At 50.8% G+C, this 19,985-nt stretch overlaps 1 protein-coding gene across 1 annotated transcript in view; it reads left to right on the top strand.

Annotated features, from left to right (window-relative positions):
• Positions 1-216: 216 nt before the first annotated feature.
• Positions 217-19,985, top strand: part of SSBP3 (single stranded DNA binding protein 3) — a gene marked incomplete at its 5' end in the record, with an annotated part of 169,266 nt that continues 149,497 nt past the window's right edge. The window contains 3 exons of the mRNA XM_019795857.2: positions 217-330; positions 553-614; positions 3,298-3,382. Coding sequence (XP_019651416.1) covers positions 217-330; positions 553-614; positions 3,298-3,382 — 261 coding nt within the window. The remainder of the gene's footprint in view (positions 331-552; positions 615-3,297; positions 3,383-19,985) is intronic.

The following is a 19,985-nucleotide window of genomic DNA, read 5'->3' as shown; positions in this document are numbered from 1 at the left end:
CCCCGATGCCAGTTGGAAGTTCAAGTTTGGGGGCTGCTCTCCAGCCCTCACGGCTCAAGGCAGCGCGTCCCCTGGTACCCACCTCCTGACTCCCTCCACCCGCGGCCCCGAGTCAGGGCCGAGCTAGCTGCTCACCTCTGGTTGGGGCCACAATGGGACAGCGCAGACAGGGCTGGAAGCCTGCTGGCAAGGTCCAGAAGCGAGCGCCCCGTGTGATCTGACGCCCTCTCTTTCTGTGCCCCTTGCCCACTTTCCAGATTAGCTTTATACGTCTACGAATATTTACTGCACGTAGGAGCACAGAAATCTGCACAGACCTTCTTGTCGGAGGTGAGTGGAACTCCCCCCCCATCATCCAATTTCTTGACACCCCCTCTTCCCCACTATTCTTAGAGCCTTTGTTTTCAGGAGCAGCCACTGTGGCCACCATTTTGAATTTTTATCACCTTTTGGCATTTATTGTTAGTTGGTCTTCACAGCCTTTTGGCTCCGGAAAGCCCCCAGCCCACCCTTCTCTGCTCCTCTAAGTGGTCTTTGCTCTCTGCTTTCCAGATTCGATGGGAAAAAAACATCACGTTGGGAGAACCGCCTGGGTTTTTGCACTCGTGGTGGTGGTAAGTTTGTGTGATAGTTTTGTGTGTGTGTTTGTTTTGTTCTGAGACCTGGGTCTGGGTGAACAAAGACAGGAGGCCTGGAGCAGACCCCCATGCCTTAGCTCTCAGGCTTGGCACAGAACAGGGTACCCCTGGGCACTCAGACCAGGGCTGGTGAAGGAGGAAAAGGACAGGAGAGGCTGGTCCCTGAAGTTTTTGCCTTCTTTTTCCCCTTCTATTGAGAACCTATTAAATCGTGCCCAGTGTTTGTGTAGAAACTCCTTTACTTTTCTATCTCTCTTTGGGGCACCAGGCGGGGGCTTGAAAAAACCTTGAAGGATTTTTGTCAATTCTGCATGCTGCTTCAATTAGAGGGAGTGGGGGTGGGGTAGGGTGGAGAGGATACCAGGTCTGTTTTACAACTGGCCTGTCCCTTTTTTTTCTGTGAGTTCAAAACCTTGAGAGAGCAACTCTACTGGGGCCTTTTCCAGGCACCCTGAGAAAAAGCAAGAAGGGGCTGCCACTTCCTTTAAAGATACTGATTCAGACTGACCGGACCTTCCTCTCCTCTGTGGGCCCTCCCCCCCAACCCCCAGCATCCCTGAAACCACAAAGTTTCATTTTACCAAGAACCTTAACTGGTTGGTGTTGACCTCACAGAACGCTTGTAGTTGGTAGTACGCGGCTCTCCCTTATTTGTGACCCTTTCTCTCCTTTATTTGGGTCCTGCTGGGGTGGGACCTCTCTAGGTCTAGTCTCCTGGTAGGTTTGCGTAAGAACGGAGGCTCAGGGTCAGCAGGAGTGAGTCGCTGTGAGTGGTGAGACCTGGATGTTTTGCGGGACCGATTGGTGGAGTCTTTGACGTCCTTTTGAAAAGGACAAGAAAGCAGAATGGCCTTTGATATTTTGGTGGAGTTCAGAAGGATCGAAGTGCCATGTCTTGGGGTCTTTGCGTGCGTTTACCTGACCAATAGTTCAGCTTACTGTTCCGAGTCTCTTTGAAATGCGGGGGGATGAAGTGTCTGTTCTAACTTGCACAGAGAAAATGAGTTTTTAATTACTTCTGCCAACCTTGGCACTGCAGTGTTGTGGCCTGAGGACTCTACCTGTAGGAGTGGGTGATAGGTTTTCTGGGGTTGTTTTTGGAGAGCAGTATGTGAGCGGGGTTGGTGCGTCTAACCATCAGGATTTTGCAGAAGCTCGGGTTTAGGAGTAAAAGTTAACTGAGAAGGGGCTGGGGAGTTGGTAGTGTTAGAAATCTTTAGTGTGTGGCGAGGTTAATCAAATGTGTGCAGCTTCAAGGGACAGAAAGGAATGTTTTGAGCCTTCCTCTGCAGCTACTAGAAATCTCTGATTTTCTTGTTCTGTCCATAAGCCCCCCCTCCCGCCCCTGCCCATCTTCTCCAACCTTGCCTCCGCCCCAGGAATGTGGATAGTCTGTTGGGCTGGACGTGAGCAGTGGTGGCTCTGAGTGTCTGTATCTGTGGTCTTGTTAGTTAGAAGTTGCTTCGTGCCATTCAACACTGAGCAAATGACAGCCGAGGCCCTCCAGGTGGGAGGAAGCCGGGGCTCTGATTGGCTGAGCTGGTCAGGCCCTGGAATTGAGACACCTTGAGTGAGATGGCATGTCTGATGACCAGCAGAGCTAACTGTTGGTGAGGGGGACGGGAGCACTAGACCAAGAGTCAGACTTCTGCTCTGGTGCCCATTTCCTTCAAGTGGGTTCCGAGCCCTGGATCTTGGGCTCCTGACCCGGAGAGGGTTTCTACTGCCCTGTATTAATACCAAGGACTACCCCGTGTTTGTGTAAGGTTTTACTGGCTGACAAGTGATGTGTAGGTTTGTTCTCATGTAATACAAAGTGTTAGGGTGACTACACCAAATCTTGGAGGTGGGTGAGGCAGAGACATCTCGCCGTCCCCCTGCACGCTCTGCCCCCCCGCCCCCGCGCCCTGGCCCCCTTTGCTGGATAGGTGGACAGGTGCCTCTCTGAGGAGGGTTACTTCAACATGAAAGGACATGATATTTGGGCTGTGACAACCTCTCCTTTGGCTAATTGATATGCATTCTTTGGGGGGGTGGTTCTTGCATAAGAATTCCTTGGGGGAGGGCCTGGCTGGGCATGGGGGTGAGATGGGAGGGGTGGGGGTGTGGGCTCTGGGACTAAGAACCTGTAGGTTTCCTTTATTGCTAGTCACCCAGACCGCTCTGCCTATGAATCATAGTTCTGACTTTGACAATTTAACCTTTTTATGAAATGTAGCCATTTTGGTTGGGGAGGTGGTGGTAAAAGGAGCACAGATGAAGCAGGCCTGGATTCTTATGCAGATTCCTGCCTGTTCTGTCTGGGCACCCATGAATGGGTTGTACTAACTCATCCAAACTTCAGTTGTCCCTTGAATAGAGTAGGGATAGTCACCTACCTTATAGAACCGCAGTAGTTACAAGCAGGGTCACGGGCGCGAGGCCTCCAGCATGCAGTAGGTGCCTGATCGATGAGAACTAACCCTAACCTAACCCTAACCCTACCTTACAAAGGTTTGGCTTGCCGTTGTGTTTTCAAGCCCAAGTTTGCCCGACAAAGGCTGGAAGTGTGGGATTGGAGCCTTTGGGAGACCGCTTGCTGTTAGTCTGTACGTTGTACACTTGTTGGTACGTGAGTAACAATCAGTAACCTGACCTTATTTTATTTTTTGACTTGCAGCGTATTTTGGGACCTTTACTGTGCAGCTCCTGAAAGGCGAGACACTTGTGAACATTCGAGTGAAGCAAAAGCCTTTCATGATTACGTGAGTAACAAATTTTTAATCCTGGCAATAATTACAGGGTTGGATAACTCTAACTTCTTTAGTACCAGAGTCAAATACACAGCCAATTGGCAGTGGTCTTTGTTTTCTCCTGGCCTTTCTTTTTGTTCTGCCCACCTCCCTGCTGCCCTTGCCCCATTCTAACTTGGGGAACGGTGTTTCGGTGTTTCGTGATGTTGTTATGCGGAAGAGTGAGATACCTATCTGGAGGATTAAATGGTGGTGTTCAGGGCTCAGCCGTGTGAGGTTGATGTTCAGAGTGGACAGTTAGCTGGGAAGGGACCGAGCCTCCTTGGTGTTGGTTTAATTAAAAAATTGGCCACCACCACCGCCACAAAAAAAGCAAATACGAAACTTGTGTTTCGGAGCAGAAGGGGTGGTTGAGTGAGAGTTTGGTGAAGTGGACTCTTTCCTTACTTCCCAGGGAGCAGTCTTTTCATTATGTTTTGGGGGTGTGTGTGTGTGTGTGTGTGCGCGCGCGCGTGCTCGGGTGGAGGGCTCACGTTGTGCCCCCTAAGACCGCGTATACTTTGAGGTCCTTGGCTGGTCCATAATCTTGTGTTCAAAATGTTCTTGTGAAGATAGTTAATTTCATCACATCATAGCGCTTGCTACCCTATCATTCATCCTCTACCCGGATGAGTTTCCCAAGATTTATGAAACGCTTATAAGAGCGATGTCTGCTGCATATCCATCTCCCATGGCAGTCCCCCTCAAAAAAAAATATTAGACTCCAAACATGGGTTGGAGTCAGAATTTATGATCAGATGAAACACGATCCGGGGGGGTGGGGTGGGAGATGGAAGGGGAAGTGTCTGCAGTTCTTCCCAGCCTCCTTCCAGGCTTTGCTTCCCATTGGCCTTGTAGGTGTGGGTGTGGTGTGTGTGTGTGTGTGTGTGTGTGTGTGTGAACGCGTGCGTACAGGCACATAAGATGTGGTTTATTTGGTCTTGCCCTTTTTCGTGAGGTGGGTAGGAATGGTCTCCAAGCTCTAGCGCATGGAAGTTTGGTTTCTTGAATGTTGTCAGGGCTTACCCACTTGGCCAGGCCCTGTGTGTCCCCTGCATCCAGAGGCGGGGACACACCTAGGACACCAGGAACTGGCCTGGGACACCAGAACCCATCTGGTTGAGTTTCACAAGCGGTCAAATCCCATTACCATGAATATCTTTATGGTGACAATTTCTCCTGTAATATGAGGAGTTAGAGACTCCGTGGGAGACTCACTGGTTTTGAGACTATTCAATGGGATGAAATTTTGTTACAACTGAAAAGTTAATGCCCTTGGAACAGACAGCTGAGGAAATGGCCCAGTGCTTGTGCCCTCTCCAGGGTTGAGAAAGAGAAGCTGGCGAACGGCACTTATGGTCTGGTAAACTTTCAGTAGTAAAAGGTGAGGTGACTGGTTCTCTTGTGATGTGGTTCTTCTGGGAAAATCCCTGGTGATGATCATAGGGTTTCCTGAGCTGGAGGTTGGGGGAGGGGGCCAGAAGGTACATCAGGCATATAAAAATAGTTGGTGAATTTGACCTTTCTACCTAGTAAAAATCTTCCTTTTTTTTTTTTTTTTTTTTTTAAAACCTACGGAGAGCCCATTCCTGTGTGGCCAGTCTTTGCTGTGCAAATGGTTTCATTTTAGAGTTGGGAAGATAGGTGGACGTGCCTATTTCAAGTAAATCTCTTCATAGAGGATGTCTATGGTATTTTTTGCAAGCTATCAGAGAAGTTAAGAGTTTTTAACTAAGTTTGGCACTCTAGCAAAGGATGTAAGGTTGCGGCAATTTGTCGTTTGGTCTACCATCTTGAAACAATATGGGTGGCAGTGAAAGCTTGCATGGGTTTGCTTTCCATAATCTGTTAAGGAACGGTGGCAGAATTACGTGGCGAGTACTGAAATCGGCGTAGACATGTAGGAGATGCTAGCAAGCGTTGAAGTCACACTGATTGAGGCCGAGGATTCATAGATTTGGGGATCAAAATCCTTTCTCCTAGATTGGAATCCACTGGGTGTCGTTGGCTTGAGAGTGAGGCTGTGGCGGGGGGAGGGTTGGAGTGATGAGGGGCGACAGAGAGGGAACATCTGTGTGGTGAAGGAGTTATGGGGTGGCATTGGGTTGCAGGGGTGACAGAGGAGCACCTGGTAAATGAAGAGAAATTTAAGAAAATTAAGAAAAGGAACCCTCTTTTCTCTTTGTCCTCAGATCTTCATGTGTTCTCTCCATTCCCGTGGCTACCATCTAGTAGCCCTCATTCCTTCTTGCTACAATTATTGTTGTCTCTTGCCGGGCTCCCTTCCTTTTGTCTGGAATGCATGCCTCTGTTATCCATTCAAATCCTCTCCACCTTTTAACTTCTTTGTGGACTTTTATGACCTTTTTTAGCACACTCTGATCACTCCATCTCATTGTCTATGGAAACTGTCTATACACAGCCTCTCTTGGCGGCTTTCCATGTGCTGGGCCCCTGGGCTGAGTGCTTCGGTTCAGTCTCTCATTTCAAGCGGCCAGTGGCCGGGTGAGAGGAGGAGTTGTTAACTCCATTTTGCAGATGAGGAAGCTGAGGCATAGAAAGGTTAATTCCCAGCTAAGCGGTAGAGTGAGAATCCAAACACAGGCCGACACTGACTCCGGAATCGCTGCTCTTGACGCTGCTGGGGCCCAGCCCCGCTGGTCCGTGGCAGGTGCCATTTGTTTGCATCTGTTCCGACTAATTTCTCTTTTAGGCTTGTCTTTGAACTACAGCTTATTAATTTTTTCCATGCCAGAGACCATTCATTGACTTACAGAGCTACTCATCTCTGTAGCTCCCACAATACCTTGCACACAGTAGGCATGCGCGCTAATTGAATGAAGGGGTTAAGGAACTATAGGTGAGAAAGAATAGGTAATTTGGAGTCACTGAGGAGCCTAGCCTAGAACCGCCATTGGAATATTGGAAGATGTTCTTTTGGTGATTTCACTGTTGCGGGGTGGTCTAGAGCCAGGCGATTCCAATGCTGGTAAACTAGTTCCCTTACATCTTGTCAATAAGAGTGTCCAGTCATTGGCCTTCCCTTTGCCATTGAGGCGATTCAAAGATTCTCATGGTTTGGGGGGAAGTCTGCGCGGCCCAGGTACCCACCCAGGCCTTGGGGGTGGCAGGGAGTTGTGAGTATTAAGAGCTTTTGGGGCAGGGATGAGGGGATGTGCCCGGCTGCTGTGGGGCTGGAAGGGTCTTTGGAAAGGACCTCCACTGGGAAGATCCTGGTCTCCGCTCTCTTAGGGAAAAGATTTTATGTTCCTGACAAGTTGTCTCCCCTTCCTGACAGTGCGGTCAGGGGTCAGGTGATCATAAAGGCTCCTCTCAGGTCAGGGCCAGGCTATAGGGCCTGGAATGAACCAGGTGACTCAGCAGGGAGGGGGTTTAAATTTTCTTTGAATTGGTGAGTTTTTATTTGAGTCACAGTCTGTCCCCCCAGACACCTGGCAGGTTATTTGTAAGCTCGGGCACCCTGATGTTGACTACATTTAACGTGGAGTGTTCGGGCATTCAGTGCAGGAGTGGACTTTTCTGAGAAATTGGTTTACCCTAAGTCCGAAGAGCCCCGACGCCCTGGGAGGAGGCTCACGGGGACCTTGCTGCGGTTTCGGGGGCTCTTCCACTCCCACCAGAGCAGCACTTCTCAGGGCATCGGGAAAAGCCCTTGGAGTGCCATTGGGTTCTCTTAGACCCTGTTGTCTGAGGCCTGGCCTTTTGTGGGTTGGACGCTCCCAGTGCAACCTGTGTCTCTCACTTTGGGCCACCTTCTCTGCTTGCCTCTCCCCCCGGGTCCATGTGGCTGGTACAAAGAAGGATCTTTGGTGCCTTCTTGGCTACCAGCAGCCCTTTCCCTTTCTGTGGTAGCTAATGGTGTGTTTTCTTCTTGGTGGCAAGACATGAGCGGAGTGGGCAAGATCCAGAGGCATGGCCTCTGAGCTGAAGGTGCTAGAGAGCCGAGGGGGCTCCTTGCACTGCTCACGTCGCTGCGGTTCTCATAAAGCCTTTCAGTGCAGGCTTGTGGTTGGGCCTCATGGTGGCTTTATTGGTCAGGTGTTATTCTTAAGTTTCAGTCCCATTTCACAAATGAGGAAACCGAGGCCTGGAGTTTAGATAGTTTGTCCAAGGGCATGTAGCAGGCGGGAGGGGGGTGTTGGTGGCAGAGCTGGGACTAGATGTGGGTCTTTCAGGTTCTTCTCAACTTTTGAACAGAATTCCTGCTGAATGGAGGGGAGGTGTTTGCGTTTGACCCCTAGTGTGTCCACATATAGTCCCTGAAGGAATGCGTTCAGCAGAGAGGTGAACTGCAGAGTCACTGGCAGAGGTGGTATAGGAGCCTGGGAAGGGAGTTTGTTATGGTACAGTGGCTCTTTTGGCAGGGAAAATGTGATAAAAGCTCTGGCCTTTCCTTCCAGAAAATACATGTGTCCCCACAAAGGAGACTTTGTACCTGATTTTGGAAGGTGTACAGACTGCTTCCCCTAACCCCAGCCCCTCTGTGATGCCCCGTGAAGAACCTGGGGCATATACTAGATGTGGAATCCCATGACCTTGGCGAGTGTTGTGCCTCAGTTTCTCCCTTTCTGCTCTGCTGTCGTGAGCCCCTGACAAGGCGGGCCTGGCACCCTTTCCCCTGTGTCCCCGCCGCAGGACTCCACTGACCCCCTCACCTCCAGCTGTGGGCCTGTGTCTCCAGGCTGCGAAGGGGGATTAGGAAAGTGCCCCAGAGGCCTAGGCGTGGACGCGAGCTGAGGTATTTGTGGCTCTGTGGCAGGGGTCCAGCGTCCTTGGTGGGTTTGAAATAGCAAAGTGATATTTGAGAGGGCTCTCCTTGGATGTGCTGAGCTGGGGTTCCTGCCAGGCGGGGAGTGTTCACGCCTGCCAGAACCATTTGGGGGCAGGGGCAGGAGAGGGCTGGGTGGTGCAGGCAGAATGGGAGGGGAGGGGCCAGACCCTGCTCTGAGGAGCGGGCAGTACTCTCCCCAGAGATAAGCCGGCCTAGCCATCTGCCCAGAGGTCCTGGCAAGTTCATAGCAGTTGCCTTTGGCTCTGACCCTTGGCACTCTTGTGTGGCAGATTAAAAAAACAAAACATACACACAGTAATTTCTTTCCCCACCCGCCTTGGAGCTTAGACTTTGTGTTGCATCCTTTCTTCGGGCTCCTACCCCGTTTGTTGCAATTCCTCTAACCCCAAGGCTGCCAGGCTCTTCCATCGGTAGCTAATTAAACACTAAATGAGTAACTGGAATTGCATTTTGCCAGAACCCAGGCTGCGTAGCCACCTTAATGGGTTTCAAGTGGCGGCAAGACCCCAAATTGCAAATCCTTGCCCTTTATTTCAAGGCAGGAGGTGGGGCTGGGGCCGGGGAGGTGGGGGTAGAGTCGTGGGGACCCAAACAAAGTTTTTGGCAGTGGTCACTTCATTTGAACTCCAAGACCAGCCGTGTGCACGTCTTTGCATAATGCCATCTTTGTTAGCTAAGCATTTGCAAACTTGGACCAAGAGTTAGCTCTGTGCCAGCCACGGCTCTGAAGGAGCCAGAGACACCCAGCTCTCCCTGCAGTGTCTCTTAGGCTGTCTTAATTTTCCAAGGGAAGCGGGTTCTGTAGTGGAGACCTCAGGCCAGACCTGCCTTGCCCCTTCCCCCGACTTTTCTGCCTGTGTGTGTGTTTAAGTCTTAAGAGGGAGAAGTGGAAGGGAGGTGTGTGCTTGAGGGTCTGTCAGCCAAGATAACAGAAATGTTACACTAGCTGTAGCCTTTATAATAGTGTCTAGGGTTTAGAGTATTTAGAAAAATTAATCTTTTTTAGCTTGGTAATAATTCTGACCACGGCACAAGTGCGTGAGACGATTCACATAAACTTCTCTAATACATGTTGCTAGGAGCTTACAGCAAATAGACAATAACGATTGTTTTTGATTCGTCAGGGTAATGGGGTTTTCTGAAGCCTTGGTGAATGGGTTTTAGAAATGTTTCTCTCCCGTGTTTTTCTTTTCTCAGGTCTTGAATCCTCTGGATTTTGAAGGGTTTGGGCTCTGGCTGGTGGCTGGGACGCACACCTAAGTTCTAGCCCTCACCGTCGTTTCCTGGTGGGGTGGACTATCAGATCCTCCGTTCCCTCCTCTGCGGGTGGGGGAGATGATCCCTTTGGATGGTTGTTTGAGAGCTGAGTAGTATCACCTACATAGAGTGGTTGTCTCTCTGTGCCTTGTGCTTGGTGAGTTTGTTTCCTTTCTCTTTGCAGCCCTAAAGTTTCCAAAACTTTTAATGTGATGGGGACAACAGTGTCTTTTTTCTGGGAGAGTAGGCTGACCTCAGGGAACTGGACACTTGAATTTCCCAATGATGCCCTCTAGTGCCTGGGCTCCCCTGATGTGCCCTGGAGTCTCTCCCTCCATACCTCTTGTCTTGTCTCATCCCCACACCCCTGCAAGGGGCAGAGCGGGCAGTCCTGCCACAAGCTGGCACCGATAAGTGCTCCCCTGAGACGTCTGCACCCCTTATCTGTATGGGGCAGGGGAGTCCTGTCCCAGTCCCGCATAGCGAAATGGTAAGACCCAGAGGGGCTTGCATCTTGACATCAGCAGAAATCTGGATTCAAATTTTGGCTCCATACCCCTTGTTACTGGGGGAGCCGCCACTTCTCAAGGTGCGTCGTCTCCACTGAGAAATAGGCACAGGGATTGTCCTTGCTCATCCTGCCATAGAGGGTTGAAAGGCAAGGAAGCCTGTCGGGGTGGTTAATTGTGTGGTGATGTGCTGTGTAGACGCTTACGGGGATGGACAGGATCGAAAGCTGCTAAGTTGGGTCGTCCTTTTCGGTATGTAGCCTGCCCTTACGTGCCTCCCATTTCACTTGACTTTTTGATTGGGCTAGGCGTCCCGAAAAGGAGCCTTAGGAAGCGAGCCTGGGAAGGGGTGTGTCACTGTTGCAGGTCTGTGGGAAGCTGGTGCTGGTGTGGCGGCTGCTTTCTCTCCGGGCTCGGTCAGTTGGCTCCCAGACCAGGAGCAGGAGACACCACTGAGTTCTGCGGTGTTGATCCGGTTCACTGACTGAGTGCCTGCTCTGCTCACTGTCTCGTTGAAGAGACAGATGCAGCCCAGGATGTGATAAGTGCTTAGAAAGCCTCGTGCGGAATGATCTCGGTCTTCCAAGAGACCAGGATGCAGTCAGGACAGATGGTGGGAGAAGGTAAACAGTCCCACCCTCTGTGGCAGCCGAGAAATGTATTTAGCGTTTATGTACCTAGCAGGATTGGAGGGGATGGAACTGGAGGTCACCTAGTCATCTTACAGATAGGTAAACTGAGCTCCAGAGAGGAAAGATGCCTCACCTGAGGTTGCCGGTAGGACTCAAGCCTGCGAACCCAGTCGGGATCTGGGACGCTTTCCTTTGCCTTGTGCTGCCTTGCTGCCCTTCACGCTGTGCAAACCCAGGCACGTTGATTAGCCTCTCTGTTTCTCCGTTTCCTCCGGTGGAAAATGGGGTTGATAAAGTATACTCTCATGAGGTTGTCACGATGATGAAATGCGCTTCTGTGCCTGCAAGCACCCCACCTCTGTCCTAGGGCCCGGTGCAGCAGAAGCTCCATGTAAATGTCTGCTATTCCTTTTGTGACCTCACCTGGGGCCCTGTATGGATCCTGGCTTTCTCTAGGCCAAGAGGGAGGCAGCAGCAGAATGGTCTCGGTGTGAGAGGTGTGTGCCTGTGGACAGGAACCGGCACTGGCTGCCTCACCTGTTGAATAGCGCTCTGGATCTCTGGATTTGACTCGGCCATCTTCAAGTACCCTTGAGCCCTTGGAAGGCGAGGGTCACACACACAGCTTCCAGACCAGCCCTGGTGCTTGTGAGGATGAAATGAGACTCACTCAGGGGCACTCCTGGCTGGCACCTGGACTGGGTTGTTCATTCAAGTGTCCGTTTTCTCTTTTGCTGGTCACGTCTCTTGATCTAGGAATCTGGAACTTTCCCCGCCTCCTTTGACCCTTTCTGTGGCCCCTACGTGGTACCACACCAACTGAGATGGGGTTTTTGCTCCCCTGCCCCTTCTGTAGGGCAGATGCTGGCCTGGAATGTGGCTGTCTCCACCAGGCCTGCCAGGACCACCCCCGTGGGAACACCCCTCCTTTCTTCTTTTATCCCCAGGAACTCTGTTCGTCTTCACTTGCTACTTGCTGACCAGAAAGAGAACGATTTGGGTCAAGGTTGTATCTCTTCCCTTCCCACCTTGTAGATTAAAATCTCTTGAAGGGCAGCTCTTATCTGCACCCCCTTTGTGCCACCCCCACTCCTGGGGCCAACTGCAGAGTCTTGAATAAATCCCGATTGGTGAGATAGACTCTGTGCCCTGAGAAGCGAGAAAGGTCTGATCCCTGCCCAGGGATCAAGTGTGCTAAATACACGTTTTAATGGAGATGGACAAGTGGCACATGGTAACACATTGTTTTGCAAACTGTGAGTTGTGACCCATGAGTGCCTTGGGAAATCAACTTAGTGGGTCACGACTGGCAATTACAAAAAATGAAACAACTGTTATCACATGGAGTAAGCATAAGTATTTGTTTGGGGAAACTTCTGTTTTCAGTGATCGCTGTGTGAATAAACGTGTGTCCTGGGTTTGTGAAGTAAAATCTGCCTTCTTGTGGGTCTCAGTCTAAACTTTGGAAGCCACTAGCCCAGAGAGGGCTGAGACTGAATCTTGACACCCACAGGTGGGGTGACTTGAGCCAAGTGACAAGCGATCGCTGACCTCCGTTTTGTGAGCTGTAATAAGGAGGGAATGAATCCCACCCCCGAGGGGTCTTGAGAGAACGGTTTCCCCACCGTGCCCCTCGCTTCCAGAGTGGTGCCTGGTAGTTTCCTCAGTGGCTGCCTTGGTGTTGGCTGCTGTATTCTCCGTGTGGAGGACGTGTAGAAGGGGCTCAGCAGATGCTTGGCGAATGCTGAACAAGCAGCGGTAGCTTCCCCCTGAAGTCTGCAGCTCATCCCTGCTGGCCAGCGACAGGCCAGCTCCTCCCGCCTGTCCTCCCCCGCCCCCTGTGGAGGGTGTTGTCTGAACATCTGCAAGGCTCAGGCTCTGGCTACGGCAAGAATCTCGAGAATAGGTCTCAGGGCATCCTGTCTGACCCAGCTTGGCCCAGCCTCCCAAATTCTGTGTCTGCTCCCGGTGACAGCTGTTTGCACAGCTCCCGAGGCAGGCTTTGTGTCTCCCGCTCTTTGTGTGTTTGGGGTGAAGCCCCTGACATTTCACTTCTGTCTCAGAGTCCTCTGACCTTAAGAAGCACGGCTGCTCCCTGGGGCCCCTGTCTGAGGTTTTCCTCTGATCCTTCTCTCCCGGTCACAAAAGGCCAGTCACAAAAAGCCGTTGGCGAGAGCGGGCTGTGGGGTGGCACACCTCCCCCGCGCCCGGGCTGCTAGCCGCAGCTTTGTGAGCTGCCGGGTAGACAGAGCCGGGCTTTGCAGATGGGAGCCAGAGCGGTATCGAGGCGGGTGGCGGGCGGGTCGTCCCAGGTGTGTGCCGCAGGTGGGCTCCCTGCTCAGTGCCGGGAACTAAAGCGGCCTCACCGGCGGTACACAGGATTTCCACTTGGATGGCCCGAGGTCCAAGCTCTGATTCTTCCAGACGGCCTTGGGTGAGTCATTTGGCCTCTCTGAGCCTTCGCTGTTTCATCTGTGATATGAAACGATGTGAAGTAAGGCCTGGGTTTGTTTTGTTTTGGTTTTTTTCCCTGCCTCTTAAGCATTTTAGAAGTCGGTGAGAGCCTGTGAAAATAGTTTGTAAATTGTGGTCCACTGTTGAGAAGGCTTTTTGGAATGTGAATCGACTATCAAGTCGTGGAATATGTGTTAAGAAGCACCCTCTCAACTTACAGATGGGGAAACTGAGGCCCGGAGTGGTACAATAACACAGCAAGTCTGTGGCCAGGTGGACACCTGATTCCTGCGGCAGCCCCTGAGTCTGGAAAACCTTTGCTTAAGAGGCAGGCGCCTGCGCCCATGCCACCTGCTAGGAATTTTGCAGCTTTGGGCGATGCCGTGGGCTTCCTGTGGCTTTGGCCATCCGTGGCCTGGGCTGAGGGGGGCAGACGGCCCAGTGGGCAGGCCTGGTGTTGGGCGTGTGCACGCTGCTGTGCCTTTCTCGCTGTCTTTTAGAAGGCTTCCAGGAGCAAATGTTATCCTCTCTCTGGAGGCCCTGCCTGTTGGCAGCGCCGGCCGCCTGCCGCCCGCCAGCTCCGGCTCCACGGGCCCACTTGTGTTACACGAGGCCGCCCTGGCCCGCAGCGCGGTGGCAGCTCTCACTGCGGATCCCTGGGCTGGTGTGCCGCTTCAGATGGGGGTTTTACAGCATGACAGGGAATTTCAGCCACCACGTTATCTCCGAATTGGCCAATTGATGGTTTCAGCAGAGCATTTCAGCATCGGGGAAGCCAATACAATTTGAGTTAGTTGTGATGGCTGCCACTTTAAATACCGCAGTGAATTTCTGTCAGCGAGCTAATGCGTGGAATAGGGAATTGCAGAAAACTTGATCACCAGAGCGTATCAGTCGATTCTGACCCCAAGCTATAGAAAATGAACTTAAATCTAGTTGACTGTCGCCGCGTACTTTCTTTGGCATTATTTTGCTAGCAGCATCTTTGTCAAAGGGAACTCAGAGAAGAGACGAGGTAAAAATCATGGTGTGGGACTCTGGCCGCCACTATTGGAGGGAGCGACGATCTTCCATGGAAGGTTGAGCCATTGGGAGTTGGGGTGGTAGTTTCCTGCTGAGGGATAAGTAACTAAACTACGGCGTTGTGGCTTTATAATATTGAATCCCTTGTCTGATGAAGGAAACTAGTGTTTATTGAGCACTTGCTATGTGCCAAGACCTTGAAGAAAGTGTTCTTATTCAGTTCTTGTCCTACTGGGGCAACGTAGGGGACAGGATCTTCTTGTTTCATGAAGGAAGAACTGTCAAGAACAGTGAACAAGTTTGAGTGCTAACTGTATGCCAGGCACTGTTCTGAGTCCTTTAGGCGTGATCTCTTGTCATCCTCCAGACAGCCTGGTGGGTTAAGTTCTGTCCGGATTCTCATTTTGTGGAAGAGGAGATGGAGGCGCTAGAAGGATTCAGTCACATTGGAGGTGGACTTAAAAAATAAAGTGCTTTTCGCTACCACGCCACGCCGCCTCTCCAGGAATTAGTACCGGATTTGATTTGACGTCTTTGCTGCCTCTTTAACCGATGACCCACTGCCCAGGCCAGGGTGGTTTGGTCCTGGTGCTGGGAGGAGTAGGGGGCGTGCGTCCCGAGGGAGGTGGACAAGCCGAAGCTCTCTCTGCCTGGATAGGATGGGTCCTTGCCAGGCTGGTTTTCAGTGACCTCGACTGAGAAGAAGACCTCTTGCTTTGGGCCTGCATACCCTCATGTGGCATTTTCCCCATCTCTTCACTGACGAGGCCACCTTTTATTAATCCTCTGTCACCTGTGGACTCCATGCCTGAACATATTTCATTTGCAAATAGATTGCGTGCATCGGGTCACCATTTTAACTGAGAAATAGGAAAAACAAGAACTAGGGAGTTGCTGATTAGAGCTGCTTATCAGCTCAGAGGAGCCAGTGCGAGCATGTCAGGTTGGTAGAATTCTAGTCAACAGAACACACTGGGGATTTGGGTTCCATTTCAGTTGAGGTAGACTTGATTTTTGTTGAGCCTAAAAAAAACCCCACCAGCCATGCTTTGGTCTCCAGGAGGGTTTTCAGGAGACCTGGTGAGCGTCCTCGGGCTGGGAACCTGTGGCTTTCGTTTGCGCTTCTTCTGACCAGCCAGCAGGGTGGGAGGCTCGTTGTAGACTTGTTTTGCAATTGCCAGGGTGGGCTTTATGGAGAGAAGTCCCTCGTGCTTTCTCCTTCGGGGGTCAGCAGGAGCAGAATGCAGAGTTCGTCCTGGGTTATCCCTCGAAGTGCAGGCCGCTCAAAGCTTTCTTGTAGGGAGAACCCCACCTTGGGGGAATGGGTGGCCCAAGGGGTGTAAGACTCTGTGTGGAAGGCTCCCATCTCCAGAAGACATACCCGAGACCTCTGCCCCCTTCCCCGCAAACAAGTATTTCCTTCCCTACTGTTTTGAGCTGGCATCCAGTGGGAGAGATGGTTCCCTGGGCAGAAATCCTCTTTCACAGCCAAACTTCCCCACTTACTGGCTGTGTAACCTTCGACTGACCATTGTCTTCTGTCTGGGCTTCACTTTCCTGATTCGTAGCATAAGGCCAGTGAGGGATACAAAAGCTATTTCTAGGACAGTGTGACTGGCACTTGCCACACACCCTGGGCCAGGCACTGCACGTGGGCATGACTTTTTAATCCCGGTAACTCTCTACAAGGCAAAGGCTATTTTTATCCAGTTCTTTGGACAGGGAAACTGAGGCTTAACTGGTGATGAGATCATTAAATACGGGAGTCAGGGTTTGAACCCAGGGCCTCATTCCTAGCCTTCTGAGCCATGTGTTACTCTAACAAACTTTTGGGACCTTGGGGGAAAAAGGCACTTTGAAAGAACTGGATCATTTCAGGAGAAACCTGTAAACGTGTGTCTTAAAAAAAAAAAAAAAAAAGATGTCAGTGACAGTTTGCTTCCCAGTGAGATGAATGCAGATAAACCTATTTTGACTGTTAACTTATTTTGTTGCTTAAAAGCCAGTGACATGTAGCATTGAATTTATTTTTCTTCACAACGTTTAAGTGTTTGCCACTTTTTGAGTGACGTGTGTGAATTTGGGAATTGCCTGTACTTTGGGAATGTAGGCCGCGACTAGCATTTCAGGCTTTTGCCTTAAGAGGGACTTGGGGGAAGGTGTGTGCGGGGCTGCCGCTGAGAAGTGGCTCGCGGGCTGTGTGTATACCTGTGTCTCAGGATGTTGCCGGAGCCAGAGCCCGCCCTGAAGTTGGGGTCACGGTGGAGAACTGATCGCAGGAGTCTTTGTGACTGGAAGCCTAAATATTTATTCTGTTCTGTCCCTAATGAAAACAAATTGTCAACAGTTGTTCAGTAACTGACTAAATTAAAATCTGTAATTAGTCAATTAGATTAAAGAGTTGGCACAACCTGATTGTATCATGCTGGTTAGGTTATTAAGAGAAAGGGTGTGATTTTTAATTACTGAATGCTAATTTTGACAGTTTCAAATAGAAACAGACGTGTTTTTCCCCCTTTCCCTAATTCTGAATGGTTTGGAGAGTAAAGACACTCAATGTGTAAATTATGGGTTTTTTTTTTTTATTTTTTTAAGGAAAATAATCCAAGAAGGCCCTGCCATAGAGTAAGGGGGATTGTAGTTAAGAGGCCACATTGGGTTTCACTGGACGAGTTAGCTGGAAATCCTTCCTTTCTTGAAGGGTGGATGGCCTGGCGTTTGGCAGCTTTGGTTTTGCTTTAAATGAGACGTTGGATTTCAGCTCCAAGTAGTTGAGTCATTGAGTTAAACTTCTTTTTAGGGTACCCCCCTCGTCTCTCACCTCATGGGGCTTTTCTGACACCCATGAACACCCCAGAAGCGATGGGCCGCAGGAAACAGAATCCAGTGAGGAAATGGCCGTGTGTGGGGAGTGTGGTGGGACTCAGGGACCCCACACATGTGAATTGCCACATCTGATCTTCTATGAAGTATTTTCTCGTGTACTGGGCAGCCCTGTGAGAGTGACAGACGGGGTGTAAGTTCTTACTGCTCTGCTCTATGGCTGAGGAGAGCCGAGGGCTTAGGATGGTGGTACCCAGGTGTGGGGTTGCGGGAAGGGGTGGACGGGTGGTGGGAACAGGGTCGTGCGCAGGCGGGCAGGAGTTCTGTAGGCAGCTAGGCCAGACACAAGAGGGGCTTCTTGCTTGGCAGGAAGTTAGGGTCAGAAGGTAGGGCCCGCTGATGGATTTATTAGGGGTATAGAAAGCCAGCAGAGAGTTTAGGTTGAGTAGAGTGGGCTGATTTTAAAATGGAGCAAGTCCTTTTATTTTGTTTTTTAGAGGACGTTGTCTCATTGCCTCCCGTGCGAATCCTGGAATACAGGTTGTAAGCAGCCTTGGAACTGGGGGGTGAAATTGAGCTGTTTCCAGACCCCAGTATAGCCTGGATCCTTTCAACTGCCAGAAGGGCTTTCCCGTCTCCCCGCCCTCCTCCTCAGCTCCTGGGAGCTCACACGTGCTCAGCCCTGGAGGCTGTAAGGCTCTCTGCACATAGGTCATGTTATCTGGAGAGCCTCCAGCCATAGAAGAGGGCCAGGGGCCACTGCAGGAAGGCCACCTGGCCCTTGCCGCTCCTTTCCTGGGTCCTGTGATTAGTGACTGTGGGTTGGGACGCTAACCCCAGTTCCCCAGCCAAGGGGCTGCTGTTTGCTTACGGCCCATTGGGCATCCTCCCCGTGTCTCCAGGAACCACACCAAGTGCTGCTGTTGATGTTGAAGCTCAGGCTTTGCTTTTTGCCCTCGGAGTTTTCCATGATCCATTCTGGAAGCAACCGTCAAAATGGCCTTTAGTTTTCAAGATTTCATATTAAAGCAGCTGGGGATCTACAACCCGTCTTGAAAAAATTTTTTCTTATATTTATGTATGTATTTTTTAAAGATTTTATTAGAGAGAGAGCGCGTGCACGGGCATGACTGCGGGAGGAGTGGCAGGCAGAGGGAGAAGCAGGCTCCCCACTGAGCAGGGAGCTTGTCCTCGATGCAGGACCTGATCCCAGCACCCTAGGATCATGGCTTGAGCTGAAGGCAGACGCTTAACCAACTGAGCACTCCCACAATGAGTCTCTTTTTGAAGGAAGCAGTTTTGCTGTTTGCATTTTCAAAGATACATGAGGTGCTGGGGAACAGAGCGCAAAGAACAAGGTGAAGCAGCCTGGGCTCTAATCCCCAGTAGGGCTTTTACTTATCATGTAACCTGTGCATTAGTGTCCTCATCTGTAAAATGGGTTGCACTCAACTTGCAGTACTGTTTTGAGGTGAGGCTGCCAAGCACATGAGAAGATGCCCAGCAGTATTTCTGGAATAAAAGATTGAGAGGCTGAAAGGTAGCCAGTGCTCTTGGCAAAGTATCCCTGTTTAGGGAGCTGTACCAGGTATGTTTAGACACACGAGTAAATGAGAGGAGCCAAATGAAAAGTAGGAAGTATTTACACGTGGTGGTTTGGTGTGTGTTCTGAATTTGGAATTCCTCTTTCAGACTCAGGTTCCACAGCCAAGGTTAAAGAGGTGGGGTGTGTGTGTGTGTGTGTGTGTGTGTGTGTGTGTGTGTGTGTATAGCGGCAAAGAGAAGAAAGGAAGTGACATTGCTAGGAGAGAGTTTATTTTAAAAGCTTCCCCACTGATAGATTTGTAGTCCTGGGTAAATAGGGAAGCTTGTAAAACTTGATTCATTTTCTTCCTGAAGTCTGTTTTTGCTGGGGAGTGGGGGCGAGGACAAAGCTTCCAAGAGAACCAGGTGCTTTTCAGGTAGAAGTGTTTGTCCCCAGCGTACCATGTACAGGGCCAGAGCAGGGTTCTTACCTCCACCCCTTGCCCCCAAACCATCTTTCCCTTCCCAGAACCGAGTGCCTGTTGCTGGGCTTTGGTCTGGTCTCATTGAGGGATGAGCGAGGCCTTCCTGTAGTCAGGATGACTTCCTACTTCCTTCCTGGCCTGTGCTGCCCAGAGCAGATGGGGTTTGCTCTTTTCTTCTGGTTAGGAAGCATGTTCTCCCTCTTCCCTGTGCAGGCTTGTTCTGGAGACAGGGACAGGCAGCCTGGGTGACCGCTGGGCAGTTAGGAAGCTAGGGTGTGTCCCAAACTGTAGGCCCTTGTGAACTGTTCAGGAATTAGAAGCTACTGCACCTGGGAAACCACTGCAGAAATGGAAAGGTGGTCAGCAGGGAGAGGTGAGAAGGTGGTTGACCTTGTATGTTTTGGAATGTTGACTATGTATTTTTATGTTTAGGGTGGAATGTGAACCCTGAGACTTAGATACCAAACATTGCCAGGCTGTAGTTAAGGGAGGGGCCAGGCGCCCTACCTCAGGGCCTTTGCACAGGCTATTCCTCCTCTTGAAGCACTTTCCTCTGTCCTTTCTCCCCATGGGGATCTCTATTCATTCTTCATGCCTCAATTCAGATGTCCCCGACTTCTAAGATACTCTTATAATCATCTGTGAGCCATCGGGCAGGACCAATAGACTTGGGGCTTTTGACACCTGATGGATATTCCAGTTCGTATTTGTGGACTAAAAGTGATCAGGAAGTACCAGGAGGCTGCCCATTACCAGCACCCCCCCCCCCCATCTGTGCATTTAAATGGCTCCCTGAAGCCTTAATGCCCTCAGCATGTGTCAAAGTTCGGCTGTCCTGGCCCTGCCGTTTGCCTTTCTTTTCTGAAATAGGTCTCTGACATATTGATGGCGCTTCTGACATGAAGTGTCCTCAGAGATGGGTGGAAAAATGCTCAGTGTTCAGTTTGCCCAACCTTTTGCTGACTGCTGAGGTCTCTGAGGCTGGAAGCCCTGTGACTCTTCTGCCCGGTTTTTGCATTTTGTATAGAGTACTGGCGAGAGGGTGGGCAGGGACCT

This window comes from Ailuropoda melanoleuca, chromosome 2 (genome assembly GCF_002007445.2).
Source record: "Ailuropoda melanoleuca isolate Jingjing chromosome 2, ASM200744v2, whole genome shotgun sequence".
Lineage (NCBI taxonomy): Eukaryota > Metazoa > Chordata > Mammalia > Carnivora > Ursidae > Ailuropoda > Ailuropoda melanoleuca.
The sequence above is the reverse complement of the archived record's forward strand: the minus strand, read 5'-3'. Positions and strand labels throughout refer to the sequence as shown.